The sequence below is a fragment of the Suricata suricatta genome, chromosome 15 (assembly GCF_006229205.1).
Source record: "Suricata suricatta isolate VVHF042 chromosome 15, meerkat_22Aug2017_6uvM2_HiC, whole genome shotgun sequence".
In the NCBI taxonomy this organism is placed as follows: Eukaryota; Metazoa; Chordata; class Mammalia; order Carnivora; family Herpestidae; genus Suricata; species Suricata suricatta.
Genome location: NC_043714.1, coordinates 31,208,383 through 31,225,967, shown reverse-complemented (window position 1 = coordinate 31,225,967; position 17,585 = coordinate 31,208,383). Strand labels below are relative to the sequence as shown.

Below are 17,585 nucleotides of genomic sequence, written 5' to 3'. Positions count from 1 at the left end.
GCTGGCTTCTGTGTTCCTAATGTAGGCTTCCTTGTAAAGTATGAAGGAGAGAAGGAAATGGGCTCACATCCTAACAGCTCTGAGGACCAAACAGAAAAGATTATCTTTCTCTAGTTCAACTTAGAAGAGTTCTAGAAAAGGTCTGATTAGTCCAGTTTGGTTCATATGCCCACTGTATGCACCAATCACTGTGGCCATGGACTAAAGGCATTACATTCAGCCAGCTTGGGTCAGATGTTCATCTCTTGACCAATATTATAAGCAGAGAAGCGAATGACAAAAGAATACAAGTCGATGTTTGAAAATGGGATAACAGGGGCATCTGGGTGGCTCAGCTGGTTGAGTGTCCTCTGACTCTTGGTTTTGGCTCAGGCCATGACCTCACGGTTTTGTGAGTTCAAGCCCCGCATCAAGCAGCTTTGCACTGACAGTGTGGAGCCTGCTTGGGATTCTCTCTCCCCTCATTTTACTCTCTTTCTGCCCCTCCCCGACTCACGCTGTCTCTCTCAAAATAAATAAACTTAAAAAACAAATTTTTTTTAAGAAAATGGGACAAAGAGCAAAGACACAGCCTCATGAAGAAATTATTGAGCTAGGCAGCCACTCCTATATTTATCTACTATAATTTTTAAGCCATATTTGAAAAAAAGTACATATATCCATCAGGTTCCATCCCACTCATTTCTCCAACTCTTACTGCCTTTAAGAGTAGTCTCCGAACTGGTCTGTTCACTGTTCACTCTCGCAAATCCAGTTTGGTATACCATGTGAAAGAATATTGGCCTTTATTCTGTAGACCATCATATTTAGTGAATGGGGCAGAGCAGCTACAGACCAGCACAATTAGAACAACTATCTAAGCAAGAGATAAGGGCCTAAACTAAGGTGACAGTTTACGGATAAAGAAGAGATAGTTCAACACAATACCAACTGGTTGTGGGATATGAGAACAAGAAAGAAGAGGAAAAAAAAGATTCCTAAATTGCTAGCTTTGGTGGCTGACTGGGTGGGACACCACTTATTAGAAGAGAGAATATAAAATAAGGGAGCAGGATAAGTCTACTTATGGACATGCTGATTTAAGACACTTATAAGCAATGTACACATGGCATTTCTGGTAGATAAACAGATGCTCAGATCTGTTGTTCATCAAGGAGATCTGGAGGACATATAAAGATTTGGGAGTTTACAGGTTAGGTAATTAAAAGCATAGTAGAGAAGATTCAGTTTTTGAAATAATATATACTCATAGCATGGCACCTAGTTGCTAGACTCTATTAGGGATGAGGAATGCAGAGTCTCTACCAAGACCCTTAAGGGGATATGAAAATGTGTGAGGATCTAATGCCAAATGAAAGTTGAGGTATAAATAAAAGTCAAATTAGAAATGACTAAAGCTGAATTTTTAAGAAAACAATGAGTACATCGCATGGTAAACATGGACAACAGTGGAGAGGTTAAGCAAGGATAAAGATGAAGTGTGCCCAAAGCCTTTCCATTTAGATGGAGGCTGGCCAGCAGTCCCAGACACTGCTTCCTCAAATATCCCGCTAAATAATACCCAAAATACAGAATAAAGCAAAAATTCATACGCATACAACTAAAAACAAGAGAAAACATAACGTCAAAATCTGGGAGAAATTTTGATTAGAAAAACAAAATTAAATTAAAATAAAAACCACCCCTAAAACACTCAGGCTTTGCCTCATAAAACTAGAACTTTCTGGGAGCCGGGGGGAAGAAGATACATCCTCCCGTCCGTGACTCAGGGTCCCAGGGCCTGTAAATCCACCACTGCACTCTGTGAGCTCAGAATGTACCTGATGCAAACAAGAGTGCTGTTTTTCTGCGGTAGTCACAGACCGTTAACTTATCCATTCTGCTCCTTTACCCCTGTCCAGCATCTTCTCGTGTCAAAGATAGCATTTCCCAAAGCAGGTAAGGCAGGGGGCTGGTGGGTGGTGGGAGAAGGACTAGTAACAGTATAATGCGTCAGCCTTATCTAATCGAGCGGTTCCCAGAGAACATGATCGGTATTATAATTTTCCTTATAACTCAAGGGTACAAAGTATGAAGCAGGTAGTGGGGGATAGAAAATAACACACAAGTACCATAAAATTTTACTGATTTAAATGCCTAAAAGTACCTGGGAATTGGGCTAGGAGCTGGGTACATGAAGTTAACTGATCTATTAAGATCATTGAAGGGAACTTATCCACTGAACAAAAAGATAGGAAACGGAACGGAGAACAACTTCCCAAAGACTATTTGTTGGCAAATACTAAATCTAGAAACAGTGTGCTCATTCAAGGATAAGACATGAAAATCAACAAGAACTCTGTAAGAGTCACCTTGAGGTGGCGGCAACCGAGCAGCCATTTCTCTGGGGGCTGGAGGAGAACACGTGCACAGACGACCCCTGCCCCTCACCTGCAGACCTGGGATGTCCTGCCCCATTTGGAAGCAGCCAGTCATGAAGCTCCAGCTTCCCATCACCCTGACAGACGAGGAGACCTATTCCATCCCGCCACGCCCCTGAAAGGCCCTTGTTTGATAATCTGCCCTCCCAAGGTCAAGCCCAGAAACCCCTCACCCATAAAACCCCCCCTCCCGCCCCCGCCCATCGCCTATCAGGCACGACTTGCCCCGACTCCCCACTCCCCGGGTCATGGGACCTCGCCCCCAGGAATCACAGACCCCAATAAAGGCTTTCTTGGCTCCATAACGTGGTCTCTTTTTCCTCCCCTCTCTGCCTCCATCTATTAATCTTACAAACTCTATGGAAAAAAGTCTTGTAATCGTTTGAGGAAAAGCATAACTTTGGAAATAATTACCTACAAGAAATAGAAGATAAAAGTTATTATAACTTCAGAAAACTGGTATTCTTACAGAATGGAATAAGACAAACCTACATTAAAGAATACACACAAGAAAAAAAAAACAGATAAAATGGAAAATGGAAATGGATAAGATGCAAAAACAGAAATACCAGATTAAGAACCTTGGGCTACCTGGTACCAAAGCCCACTGCAGAAGAGAGTATGCAGAGACCAGGTACGACCTACAGAGCTGAAAGGAAGACCGCCAGGCCCTATCATTCACAGAAACCAACACTGCAGAAAAAAATCACCAATCCTTGCTCTAGTCTCTTGCTCTTCTTCACTTACAATACTTACTTATCTAACACTTCCCAACTCAAGGGGAGCAGCTTGATGGCACAAATAAGTGCCCTTGGAATCCTTCATTACAAAAAAACTTGTAAAGCATTAAATCTTTAAATAAAATGTGTTCAAAACAAACTAAAACCACATACACTGTTTTTGATCTCACTACAGTTAACGTAAATTGAGGGGCCCCAGCCGCAAGTTAGGTTTACAGACGTCTCCCTTACCTATCTGTGGTGAGCACAGCCAGGGTATGAAAACCTTTTTTCTCCGTTGTGTGTTTTTGCAGTTCATCAATATAATTCCTAAGTTTCTTTTCAGCTTGTTCAGCTTTCCATCTCTTCTCTCTCTCTTGGTCGAGTTGTTGAAGGAGTGTCTGAAAGAAAACAGCAGGGTTAAGTGAACCTGGAAAAGTTAACTAACCTTTCACTGCCTCAATTTTATCATTTGTAATATAGAAATAATAGTTATCTAATTCAAAGGGCTGTGGTAAGAATTAAACCAATGGAAGTTAAGTACTATACAGAGTAGTGCCTGGTACATAATAGCTACCTAATAAATGTTAGACGCTACTACTATTGTCTAGTGACTATTATTTTCCAAACATTAAAGCCTCTATACTTGAGAATAGGGGGAGGAAACCAATGGCATGAAAGGTGTGATACAGTTTAAAAAGCAATTATTCTACTGGAACAACATTGCACATTACAACTTAACGTATAATTGGCACTTCACAAGTTAAGCAAGGGCAAGTTGATGAAAAGTATGTCAATGTGTACTAAAAATTCTCAACAACATGAGAATGATTAAGGCAAATACTGAAGGATATTTAAATTCCTGAAGGCCTCTTTGTTTTTCTTTTTAAGTTAAGCTCCCTGCCCAACATGGGGCTTAAACTCAAGACCCCGAGATCAAGAGTTGCACACTCTACCAGCCCTGCTTAGAGGCCGCTTAATGGGGATCTGTGCATCCAAAACTGGGTTTCAGCGGTGTACATGAAAACCCTGAAATTATACACACTTTCTGAGTGTGTATAAAAGTAGAGTTCTCTGAGAAAACTCATAAATTTCCTTAGAAATTTAAAAGGGCCTCAGACCCAAGAGCTAGGAACCACTGTTTTAAGAAATAAAAATTTGAAAATTGTGATCTGTTGTTTTTCTCCACAGGCATGTAACAAATGGTTTCACTGAAATCTGACCTTAGACGTGTAGTTTTCATCCCTTTAAACTTACAGAAATATTATTCTACAAAATCCGCAAGTCAGGAAGGGAAAAATAAAACCGTCACCTCAATGTAATTATATGCAACATTTTTTGTTTATAAAGACATGCATTATTTTACTAGGACTAATTTTACATTTAAAACTAAGATTATTCACATTCAGTTTTTTCTTAATCTCCTACACCATACCCGGTAAGTGGTGTCTTCTGAGTTGCTATTGTCTACTTTAATGAGTTCGTTCTTCTGGTCTTCCGGTTCTTCTAACATATTACAGTGTGCTAGAGAGGATCTTACATGTAAGTCTTTAAAGAAAGGTTGTTTCATTTTACGATTACAACTGCAAAGAAAAAACCAGAGGTGGTAACTCAAAGAAATGTACAATACTCATACTAGTTTTCTCAGCGTAGGTAATGATAACTTATCAAGGAAAGGGATCCTTTGTACAAATTTATATAAATGTACTGACCAAATCTGAGGCAGCAAGGCTGAAAAGTCAAATTTCTGACATTAGAAAAGTAAGAAATACCACTCTAAGACAGCTTTAAAGGAACAAGCCAATAGTATTAAGTTCTATCTGTGTGCCTTCTTCAAATTTCTAAAACTAAAACATTTACCTCATAAAAGCGTTGTTTTTGTTGTGGTGCTTAATGGTCTGAATTGTTCTGGAATAGCATGGGATTTTTGATCTTCGAGGAATTCTTCTATTAAATTCTTTTCTGTTTTCATATTCGCTTTCAGAAGTCATATCTGTATCTCTTTTTGGTCTGAGATCTCTCTTGGGCACATTAGCTATTAAAGAATTAGAAGTCTAGAATAAAAGAACCAACAAACTTTGTTACAGTTCAGTATAAAAGATTTAAATGTGATTACTTCCTAAAACGTTATGACTTTTTACAAGATTAAGGGTTTATAAACTAGGTATGTTTAGAATTAAAGACAGGAAATTCAGCTTCTGGTATGGACAAGTAAGGCTGATTCTCAAGACAGCAAGTATAAACTCTAGGAAAAATATAAACAAATAACAACAAACAAAAACGATTTGGATGCCCTGGAAAGGAACAAAAGCTGGCTTATTCCAGAGGGGAGTTGATACTTAGAAAAATGACCAGAGAACAGGGTATTTCTGATTTTACGTTTTTTTTCACTTGAGAACTTAACATAATCAGCAGTATGTAGGGAATCTGAAATCTCAGGTAGAAAAAACAGAGATTTTGCACCTAATGAATCACAGGACAGTAAAGACTGCACAAAGGCAGTACTGCATAAGAAAAAATAAACTGTTGCCCAAGAGACAAATTTATAGTTCAAGTGAAAGCAAGTTAAATGTTTCGACATCTAAAGTATCATTCTTTGGAGGCCTATCATAAAATCTGAAGTCACCACAACATAACATCACAGTGTCCAGGATAAGATCCAAAATTATTCACCCTAGGAAGAACCAACAAAATATGACCCATTCTCAAGGAAAAACAAAGTCAATGGAGACCTAACTTGAGAGGACTCCAATATTCAAATAAGCAAAAAACAGCAGACTATTAGTTGGCCATAAAAAAGAATGAAATATTGCCATTGTGACAACATGGATGGACCTAGGATATTTTGCTAAGTGGAATAAGTCAGAGAAAGACAACATCATATGATTTCACCCATATGTGGAATCTAAAAACCAAAACTGACAAGCAAACATAAAAGAATCATAAAGTGACCCATAAATACAGAGAACTGGTGATTTCCATAGTGGAGGGGATTGAGGGATGGGAGAAATGAGTGAAAGAGATGGGATGGTAGAGGCTTCTAGTTACGGACTGACTAAGGCAGCGTAGGGAATACAGTCAATGGTGCTGTAGCAGCGTAGTGTGAAGACAGATGGCAGCTACAGTTGTGGTGAGCATAACATACAGAGTTGTCGAATCACTATGTTGTACACCTGAAACTATGCAACACTGCGTTCCAACTACACCTCAATAAAGAAAGGTGAGAACTTTAAAATAGTGATTAGAGGGGCACCTAGGTGGCTCAGTCAGTTAAGCTCAGGTCATGATCTCGCAGTTTGTGGGTTTGAGCCCTGTGTTGGGCTCTGTGCTGACAGCCAGCTCAGAGCCTGGAGCCTGCTTCAGATTCTGTGTCTCTTTCTCTCTCAGCTCCTTCCCGTTCATGCTCTGGCTCTCAAATATAAATAAATAAATGTAAAAAAATTTTTTTTAATTAAATAGTGATTATAATTCAGCTCAGTGATATAAAATATGCTTGCCATGAATGAAAAGAAAGTTCAGCAGAGACAGAAATTACAAAAAAATGGAAATTTTATAGCTGAAAAATACATCTGAAGTAAAAATTGGGTGAGCTTAAGAAGAGAATGAGGTGATAGAAGAATAAATGACCTTAAAGATAGTTCAGTGAAAATTATTTAATATGAATACAGAGAAAAAAAGCTGATAAGATGGTACACTTAAGTCTCCTTGAAGCCGTGGGGCAGTGTCAAAAGGCCTAAGTGGAATCTAAGAAAAGGGAAAATGGGACAGAAAAATATTCAAAATGATGTCCCCAAATTTCCCAAATTGGGTGAAGACTAATTAATAGATGTAAAATACTCGGAGAAACCCTAAGCACAATAAACATGAAGAAAAGTATCCTTAAGCACAATGTAGCCAAACTGTTGACAACCTAAACTAAAGAGAAATTCTTGAAACCAGCCAAAGAGAAAAGACACATTACATACAGGAAATCAAGGATTTGAATTAATGCTAACTTTGCATTCAAAACTATGGAGGCCAGGAAAAAATGAGCTGTCAACTTTGAATGCTATAATCATAACCAGCAAAAAATGTCCCTCAAAGGGGCAAAAAGAAGAGAATTTGTTGGTCTCAGACGTCCACTACAAGACTTGTTACAAGAGGTTCAGGCTGAAAAGTCCTAGCTGAAAGAAAATACTACAACAAGGAAACTAAAATCTTCCGAAAGAAATAGAGTATCCTATGACTCATTTATAGATAAATACAAAAAAACATTTAAATATTTTTTACTCTTAATTCCTTTAAAGCAAAAATGAAAATGTTGTCTTCTAGAGTTTATAATGCACCCAAATGAAATGTAAATGGCAATTCTAACAAAGTGTCATAGATGCAAGAGTTCTACATTTTACATGAAATAATACAGTATTAATTCTAAGTATACTTTGAAAAGTCTATTTTTAGAGCCACCATACACAGTATGTGTGACTAAAGTGTGACTATAAGTATGACTAAAGAAAGAACCAAATACAAATTAAGATTGAATCATAAAAAATACATAGCAAGGGTGCCTGGATGGCTCAGTCAGTTAAGCATCCAACTCTTGATTTTGGCTCAGGTCATGATCTCGCAGCTTGAGCTTGAGCCCCACATGGGGCTCCATGATGACAGTGCAGAGCCTGCTTGGGACCCTCTCTCTCCCCGCCTCTCTCTCTGCCCCTCCCCTGCTCCTGGTCTCTGTCTCTCTCAAAATGAATAAAAAACATAAAAAAATACACAACACAAGGTAAAATAGGTAAGGTTGTCATTCTAAATACAAAGAGAGATAGTTTCCCAGACAAACAAGAACTAAAGGAGTTTGTGACCACTAAGCCAACTCTATAAGAAATTTTAAGGGGAATTCTTTAAATAGAGAAGAAAAAGACCAAAAGTAACGAAGATCAGAAAGGACCAGAGAGCATCACCAGAAATACTAACTCTACAGGTAACACAATGGCACTAAATTCCTATCTTTCAATAATTACTCTGAATGTAAATAGACTAAATGCTCTAATCAAAACACAAAGGGTATCAGAATGGATAAACAAAACAAGATCCGTCTATATGCTACCTACAAGAGACTCATTTTAGACCTAAAGACACCTGCAGAGTCAAAGTGAGGGGATGGAGAACTATCTAGCATGCTAATGAATGTCAAAACAAAGTGAGAGTAGCCCTACTTATATCAAACAAACTAGATTTTAAAACAAAGACTGTAAAAAGAGATGAAGAAGGGCATTATATCATAATTAAGGGGTCTATACATTAAGAAGATCTAACAAGTATAAATATTTATGCCCCCAATGAGAGCACCCAAATATATAAATCAATGAGTAACAAGCATAAAGAAACTTACTGATAGTAACACAATAAAAGTAAGTACTTTAACACCCCACTTACAGCAATGAACAGGTCACTTAGGCAGCAAATCAACACGTAAACAATGGCTTTGAATGACACACCGGGCAGGATATATTAACAGATATATTCAGAACATTTCATCCTAAAGCAGAATGCACATTACGTTTGAGTGCACATGGAACATTCTCCAGAAACAGACCACATACTGGGTCACAAATCAGCCCTCAACAAGTACAAAACGATCAAGATCATACCATGCATATTTCTGGATTATAATGCTATGAAACTTGAAGTCAACCACAAGAAAAATTTGAAAGCCCACAAATACATGGATTTTCAAGAACATCTTACTAAAGAATGAATGGGTTAGCCAGGAAATTAAAGAAATAAAAAAATACATGGAAGCAAATGAAAATTTTAAAAATGACAGTCCAAAACCTGTGGGATGCAGCAAAGGAAGTCCTAAGAGGAAAGTATATCACAATTCAGGCCTATGTCAAGGAGCAAGAGAAGTCCCAGATATAAAACGTAATCTCCATAAACCTAAAGGAGCTAGAAAAGGAAGAGCAAATGAAGCCAGCAGAAGGGAAATAATAAAGATTAGAGGAGAAATAAATTATATAGAAACAAACAAGACATAGAGGAGATCAACGAAACTAAGAGCTGGTTCTCTGAAAGAATTGACATTGATAAACCCCTCGCCACACTTATCCAAAAGAACAGAGAAAGGATCCAAATAGAGAAAATCACAAATGAAAGAGATCACAACCAACACCACAGAAATAGAATTATAAGAGAACTCTATGAAAAATTATATGCCAACAAACTGTGCAATCTGGAAAAAACTGACAAACTACCAAAACTGATAAATGAATAAAAATGGATAGATATATAATGGAATAAGTAAAGTGTTGATGGTGGAATCTACGTAGTGGGTATACTGGTATTCACTAATAAATTCTTTCAAGTTTGCTCTAAATTTGAAAATTTCACTGTAAAATGGAAACACTGGAAGACAGAAGTCTGCACAGAGAACTCTGAACATCAATGTAGTAATAGGTAGCCCCATAGGTAAGAAAAGTATCATTGTAGTATAACACTTTTTCAGTAATTTTATGACTTTACTTATAAATTGCTTCATTTGAAATAATAGTGTATACATCAACTGAATTTAACATTCTATGTTTACCTTTCACACCAAGTAAGTGAGCAGAGAAGCAGTTATTCACCAAATTTTTTTTTTAATATGTAGAGCAATGAGTCATGTTTTATCCCCCTTTTAGGTAGAGTCCTATTTTTGGTTACAAAGTAAGAAGAACTGTCATCATAACCGAGTCAGAAGCCCGATGGTGGAAAGAATACCAGACTAGGTATCAGAGATTTGGGTCTTAAGTTCAATTCTGTTACTAATAAGGATGCTTCAAGTCCTGAGTTTCTTTTCGATAAAATAAGAATGATCTATTAATCTCTACCTACTTGACTGGGTTTTTGTGAGAATGATGAGGATGGCATAAGAAAGGTTGCAAAAGTTCTCTTCAAATTTAAGTCACTCAACTTAAATCTAGGTTTGACATGAGTAGAAGAACCAGCCATTAGAAAAGACCAAAGATGAAATCTGAGGAAATGACCTGTTATCAATGATGCCAAAGAACTGACAGTCCAGCATTGTTGTCCCCGTTCTATTACTACCTACCTCTGTGGCCCATGCGAAATCTCTAGAGATTTCTGGCACACAAAATCCTTATAGTCTTATTCATTCACTGACATAAGGTAGATCACCTGTTTATTTAGCATTGTTAGTGCTGTAAGTATGAGAAAAGTTCAAGATTATTAAAAAAAAAAAACTTTTGAACCGTAATTCCATTAGCATTTTCCACTCCCCACCCCACCTCAAAAAAATTTTGATTATTAAAATTTAATTACAAATATCTAGGTCAAATGGACATTTGACTAATAGCCTCTTTGGCCTGTACCACAGTTTTTCTACCCTACATCCAGGTAGGGGCTAAGAAATAATCCACTGCATTCTGGAGGTGTGATATTTAAGAAAACAGCTGCTGTTGCAGATCACAGCCAAAAATGCTAGAGCAAGGGTGGGTTGGAGACCTGAACAGCAATAAAATCTAGGAACTGTAGTTCATCCACATGGTTCAAATACTCTAAAAGCCAGGGTACTAGTAGCAGGAGTAAAAAAAATAATTAATATCTCAGGAAGTAGAGATTAATTTGGTGAGGGTCTGCTGTAAACAGAATTGAAGGAATTATGTAAATTCATTTGTCATTCACCTCTAACTTCTAGAATTGTTCTAGAAACAATTGAAGATAATAGAGGCCAAAAGTAACTCACATATCCTGTATAATAAACATTGAATCCAAAGACTTCTCGGTTTATTTAAGGTTGAAATAAAAGGTGGGCAGGTGGAAATAATGTGAAGCACAGCAGAACAAAGGAATTACAGAATAAACATTTGAAGAACAGTAAGGAAAATAATGAAAAAATTGTTACCTTTTTCTATTACCACTATTATAAAACTACTATTACAAATAATAAAAGGAAGAAAATACATACATATTAATACTTAACTATAAATTGTTTCTGGTAGGTTAGCTTATATGGTATTTTTTACATATTCTTAACTAATTTTTTTTTCAACAAACACAGTGCTTAGAAATATAGGAAAAATAGTTACGTCAGTAAGAAGCTGTAAAATTTGATCATCTAATTTCTGAAGTTTCATGTCATTATCAAAATTGCTTTCATGATTAACTTTCTCCGGCTCAGAAGATGGACACATAAAGGATGTCAAACGAGTATGTGTTGGTGATGCAAACTGATCCAAGGGAACTATCTCATCGATGGGTGGTGTGACCACTGGCACACTATCAATTATCTGTGACACAGAAACAAACCAAAATCTTTCACGTGTATATTATTAATTAAAATTTGAAGGTATCTTTTATATTAGAAAGAAAAACACCACCATACCTCATCTTCACTTATATTTAGGGGAATATCCGAAGGAACTAAGTTATCCAAAAGACCTTCTAAGCATTGTAGGCGTGATGAATTTATTTCTGACATATTTACTGGCTCACCAAATATGTTCTTACAATCTAGGATCCTAAGCTGTGGCAATGTCTGGAGCATAATTGCTCTGTACCCTTGGAAACAAAACATTCAAAATGAGAAGTTAGGCATTAAAAAGTTAATTATTTCTAAAATAGAGTAAATTTATCAGCTACCAGATATATCACCTAAATGGTAAATTAAAATTACTCCTGGAAAATGCAACTAATGAACTTGTAATAAAAGCTCCTTAGTCATTCTCTACAATGTAATCATTAAATACAAAACAAACAAAACTCCCTACTACCTCTTTCACAAAATCCTCTGGTGAAGATCAGAAAGTTAAAAATATCATTGCTGGATTTATCTTTCATAAAATTGCTTTAATGATATATTTACAGGATACCAGTAACCATTTATTCTGAACAGAAAGCCAAACATGTCTTTTATTTGTAATATGTTTAGTATAAATATATATCAGGTAATGTGGAGAACTAGAAAACCAGAATTGTGCTAATGAAGCCTCAAGCATTAGTAAAATTAAACATCCCAACTGTCTCTTTAAATTACATATAACTAAGATTAAGATAGATAATCTATCAACTATTCAGGTATATGTTTATTTTCCCTAAGTACAAATAAACATGAGAAATCTGATAAATTAACATTAATTTTGTGTTTTGGCTAAAAGAAAACACTTTAATTTAACTTAACTGTAATTTTAAAACCAAGCATTTCTGAACAAAGGCCAATGAAATTGTTGGAAGAACTTCAAAATTAAGAAAGTCTGGCAAACTAATACTAGAAATTTTGAAAGAAGGAAAGTAATTTGAGTAAGAAGTATCCCTTCCATTCTAGGGGGATGACAATCATGTTAAAATACCTCATCAAGAGTGGATCATGAAGATGTGGTATATATACACAATGGAGTACTACATGGCAATGAGAAAGAATGAAATATGGCCATTTGTAGGAAAGTGGATGGACCTTGAGGGTGTCATGCTAAGCGAAATAAGTCAGGCAGAGAAGGACAGACACCGTATGTTTGCACTCCTAGGTCTAACAGGAGGACAGGAGAAACCTAATGGAGGACCAGGCGGAGGGGAAGAGGGAAAGAGAGTTGGGGAGAGAGAGGGATGCAAAACTTGAGAGACTATTGAATACTAAAAAAGAACTGAGGGTTGAAGGGGAAGGAGGAGGGGGGAAAAGAGGTGGTGGTGATGGAGGAGGGCACTTGTGGGGAAGAGCGCTGGGTGTTGTATGGAAACCAATTTGACAATAAACTATTTAAAAAAATAAATAAAATACCTCATCAAATAAAGAAAGTGAAAAACAAAGGTTAAAACTGTAGGAACTAGAGATTCTTAAGACAAATAGTTAAGAAAAAACTCAACTTGGGTAAGTAGAGAAAAGAAAAATAAAGTTGTTTTAGCAATAAGGTTTTTGTTCAAGAAAAGGATTTCCCCAGAAAACTGAAGTCTACCCTGATTCTTAGGGAGACTCTATATTTCATGGTCTTAGAAAAATAGTTCATCTCAAATCTATTATATTCTTGTCTGAAATAAAATTTTCATAACAGTTTCCCATCCCGAGAAAAGCCTTCATATAGTTGCATATTAATGACAGAATGGAGCCAACTCTATAGCCAACTTCTACCCAAGCAGATCTTTAGAATATATATTCATATTCTACATTTGTCATCTTATTGCTTAGTTAAGCAACTTGAGATTAGTGAGTTCTAGAAATTGCAGTCTGGTCTGCTTTGTGTTTGTCAACTTTCAGTGATTCTGAATTAGATCAAATGGTATTTCAGTAGCATCTTCTATATATCATATTAAGTTTAAGCTTTCTTACAAAAATCATTTATTTATTAATAACACATTCACAAACAAAATTTTAAAAGTACACAGGAAAAAATTTTCCTAATATTTCCTTATTTGCATCTACCCTTTCCACCATTTTTTCCTGACCTCCAACTACTTAATACCGGAGTTAGCCATTGTTACCAGTTTTTGGTGTAAATTTTACATATATATTCAGCAAATACACCCAGATGTTACCCCTTTGCATACACATGGTAACTTACTATATGTAACCTAATGTTTTGTAACCTGCTTGCTTTTCTTTCTCTTAATAATATATCTTGGAAATAAGTGCATACCAGTAGCTAAAGATTCTATATATTTTTTTATGGCTGCACAGTATTATACGGTAAGAATATATCATAATAACATAATCTAATTTTGAGGCATTCACTTATCAAATACAAAGCTGTCTAAGTAGAATTACTTATCTGTTCATCCTGTGTTCTTTTAACAGCAATTTGTCTTAAAAATTATTTGCGATTGTTTTTCCAAATATGTAACAAAAAGTTGCAAAGCTTAAAACAAACAAAAGGAGGTCATAAGCACCAGTTGCAGGATATAAAGGACACTTGAACATGAACTGCTACAAAAAGCATCAAATTTAATTGCTCATACCTGGTACACGACAGACAGGGTTATCTTCTCCATTCTTCTCCAAAATGAGATTAGTCAAGAAGTGCAGTCCTACCATACACTGAAGTAAGTGATGGATGCTATCTACACAATTACTATGTAGGTCAATATATCTGAGTTTATGTTTAATTCCTTGAAGGGGAATCAAACCTATAGTAAGGAGAAAAAAAAAGCTTTTTTGACACCATCAAAATCATTTTTTCAAGAACTAATTAAAAAATAATTTTTATATGGGTTAGATTTTGAGACAAAGGAGCATCATTAAATATGTCTCTGCAAATAGTTACACCTAATAAGGTATCAGTAAAGTCAATTGCTATTTTGAAGAAACACAGGTTTAGCATCTCTTTGTTGCTCTAGCCAGGAGGTTCCTGGTCTCTGGTCTCTTCAAACAAAACAAATGGATCTCCCAAGGCCAATGTTATGTACTTATATGAGAAGCCTAACACAATGACTTCAGTCTCAATCAACACATATTTTTGATTAGCAGACATAAGCAAACACTACTATATCCTTCAATTTTGTTGGTTTGATCATAAAATGCAAATAGCACTCATTTGATTTCATTCCCTGATGATAACTCTTACATGAGTGCACCTAGAGCACGGTAATGTTAGGAACTAGGTTGGCAGCAGAAGTGACCGCTGCCTGGTGCCACTGAGCAGCCTTTGACTTCAGCTGCAGCCATGGTGGATGGGGCCATGTCCACTGCCAGGGTGTCTCCCTGGAGTACTTCATGTTTCTCTTTTCTCGCCTCAGAGCTATCTTCAAAATGGAGCTTTTGAGCAAAGGTGCAGCCTGGAAACGTAAAGGGAGTTAAAACCTGCAGGGATACTCTCAGCAGAAAGGGGACTGTCAGTGGATGAATGCTAGTATCCCGTTGGGAAGGACCATTCAGAGCTATACTCCATATTGTTTCTCCTAAGGTCTTATATACGTTTTTGCTTGGTTTAGTACACTCCATATACATAAATTCAACTTTACCCACCTTTTTTTACCCCCTTCAATTTCTACAACCTGACTGGTATGCTCTTCTCTTCATCGTTACTGGGCTAACTTCTACTTCTCTTTCTTACAGTGTTGCCTCTTCTTTTGTTCATAGTCCTCATCACTAACTTCAACTCATGTCCTCAGAAAAGTCTTCACTGTGTACTCTCTGTAAGATCACGTTTTCTATCATGCATTCTTATTAGTACTCAGCATTTCTTAATTTCCTATGACTTTTCTAAGTCCTTGTTCCATGTTACTGGGTCTTCCTCTCATGTTTTAACTTTGTGTTCCTTTTCAATTTTAAAGGCTCATTCCCGGTCTCCCATCTCTATCCATATGCTATCCAGAATGTCCTATAGTTTCATGGTTATAAGTACCAATAATGTGCCAAATCTACAACTTCAACCATGATTTCTAAACCCTAAACTGCACATTATACAACTACATACACACATGTGTCTAATAGGTTTTGCAAATTAAGACAGAATCCTTACTTCTCATCCCCTCAACTCTAAACCAGTTTCTCCCCTAACCTCTCCCACATCAGGAACCAGTTCCATCATCCACCCGTTACTACAGAAAACACTTGCAGGTAATTATTTTTTATTCCTTTTTTCTTCATTTCCTCACCCCAATCCATCAGCAAATCCTATGAACTTTACCTGCAAAATAAATCCATTTGCTCCTCTACACTATTTCCACCCTAGTCCAAGTCTCCCTCACCTCCCATCTGGACCACTGGAATACCTCTCCTAACTGGTCACTTGGACTTCAATTCCCTATCCTGAAATTCATGCTTACTCAGCAACCAAAGTGATTCTTTAAAAACATGTATATATCTCTTACTTGTTCAAAGACCTCCTGCAGCTTGCTATTGCACCTAGGATAATACGTAAACTTTCACCCTGAGTAGGAAGCTGTGATCTGGCCTTTGCCTACTTTCTCATCTCTTTCCTCAGCACATTAACCTCTCAGTTGCTAAGCTCCAGCCACATTACCCTTCCTTCTGTTCCTTTATCAGGACAAGCGTGAAGGTGATGCGCCTTACTATTTTTGCATGCTCTTATCATATAAACTGCCTTTATTTATTGAACACATAAAATATTATCATTCTAAGAATTATCTATTAGAATTCACAGGGTTGCCTGTATTTTCTTCATATTCCTTATTACAATCCAATATGAAGTCACTAAAATACACCCTTTATACAGGTAGCGATCAATGTATTTTAATAAGCATATACAGCTGTGTAACCACTACTGTAACTAAGATGCAGAACATTTCCATCACTCCAATCAATGTGTCCCTGTTCCCATTTTCAACCCCTGACAACTACTAATGCTTTGATTGCTGCCTCTATAACTTGCCTTTGTCAGAATGCCATATAAATGAAATTATACAGTGCAACCTTCTGTGTCTTACTCCCTGCACTAATTCTTTTTAGATTTACCCATGTTGCTGTATGTATCAATAGTTAATTCCTTTTTACTGCCAAACATATTCCATCATGTGGATGAATCACAAGTTGTTTATTTGTTTACTATGCAGTAAACATACAGATGGTTTCCAGTTTTGGGAGATTATAAAGAATCATATAAACATGATTATATAAAAAGCAAGAATCATATAAACATTCATGTACAGGTTTTTGAATAGACATGTTTTCATTTCTCTTAGATAAATACCTAGGAGATGGATCACATGATTATATGGGGAGTATATGTTTAATATTATAATAAAAGTTTTAAACTGTTTTCAAAACAGTTGTATCATTTCAGTTCTCCTCACAGTGTATGCAAGCTTTAGCTGCTCTACAATCTCACCACTATTTTGTACTGTAAGCTTTTAAAACTATTCTAGCAGGTATGAAGTAGATCTGATTGCAGTTGTTAATTTACATTTCCTTGATCACTAAGGATGCTAAATATACATGTGTGTATATATATACATATATATATGTTTATATATATTTTTTTCATGTGCTTATTTGCCATTTGGATACCCTCTTGGGGAAGGGTCTGCTCAAATCTTTTGCTTATTTTTGAGGGGGTGACACAATCTTATTTTTTGTTTTTCTTCCCCACTATAATGTAAGCCCTATGACAAGAACCTTATCTATTTGTTGTTGTTGTTTTTTATCACTATAAAATAGCATGTGATACAGTGATCTTCAATAAACATATGTTGAGTGAAAAATGAATGAGCAATTTTTATCCAAGAGTCACATTTTTCAGAGAAGGAAACTACATCCAAACAGTAATCATATACTTTGTTCAAGATCACGTAGCAGTGACGAAGCTAGGGTTAATACTCAATTCTAATACTTTCACATCTTTGAGGAAAATGTTTATTTTTTTATTTTTGTTTTGGAGAGAGAGTGAGAGAGAGAGAGAGAGCAAGCAGGGCTGAGGAGCAGAGGGAGAGAAAGAGGGAATCTCAAGTAGGCTCCATGCCCGATGCAGGGCTCTATCCCAAGATCCTGGGATCATGACCTGAGCCTGGGATGTTCAACTGA

At 36.5% G+C, this 17,585-nt stretch overlaps 1 protein-coding gene across 3 annotated transcripts in view; it reads right to left on the bottom strand.

Annotated features, from left to right (window-relative positions):
* LRRCC1 (leucine rich repeat and coiled-coil centrosomal protein 1) overlaps positions 1-17,585 on the bottom strand; it is a 36,705-nt gene that overhangs the window by 15,392 nt on the left and 3,728 nt on the right. Inside the window, exons 4-9 of one of the 3 annotated variants that reach the window (XM_029923698.1) lie at positions 14,063-14,230; positions 11,502-11,677; positions 11,206-11,406; positions 5,000-5,193; positions 4,575-4,722; positions 3,392-3,540 (exon numbers count right to left, since the gene is read on the bottom strand). In XM_029923698.1, coding sequence (XP_029779558.1) covers positions 3,392-3,540; positions 4,575-4,722; positions 5,000-5,193; positions 11,206-11,406; positions 11,502-11,677; positions 14,063-14,230 — 1,036 coding nt within the window. Of the gene's footprint in view, positions 1-3,391; positions 3,541-4,574; positions 4,723-4,999; positions 5,194-10,208; positions 10,224-11,205; positions 11,407-11,501; positions 11,678-14,062; positions 14,231-17,585 lie in introns of those variants that run through there. The other 2 variants (XM_029923700.1, XM_029923701.1) reach the window with 2 other exon arrangements.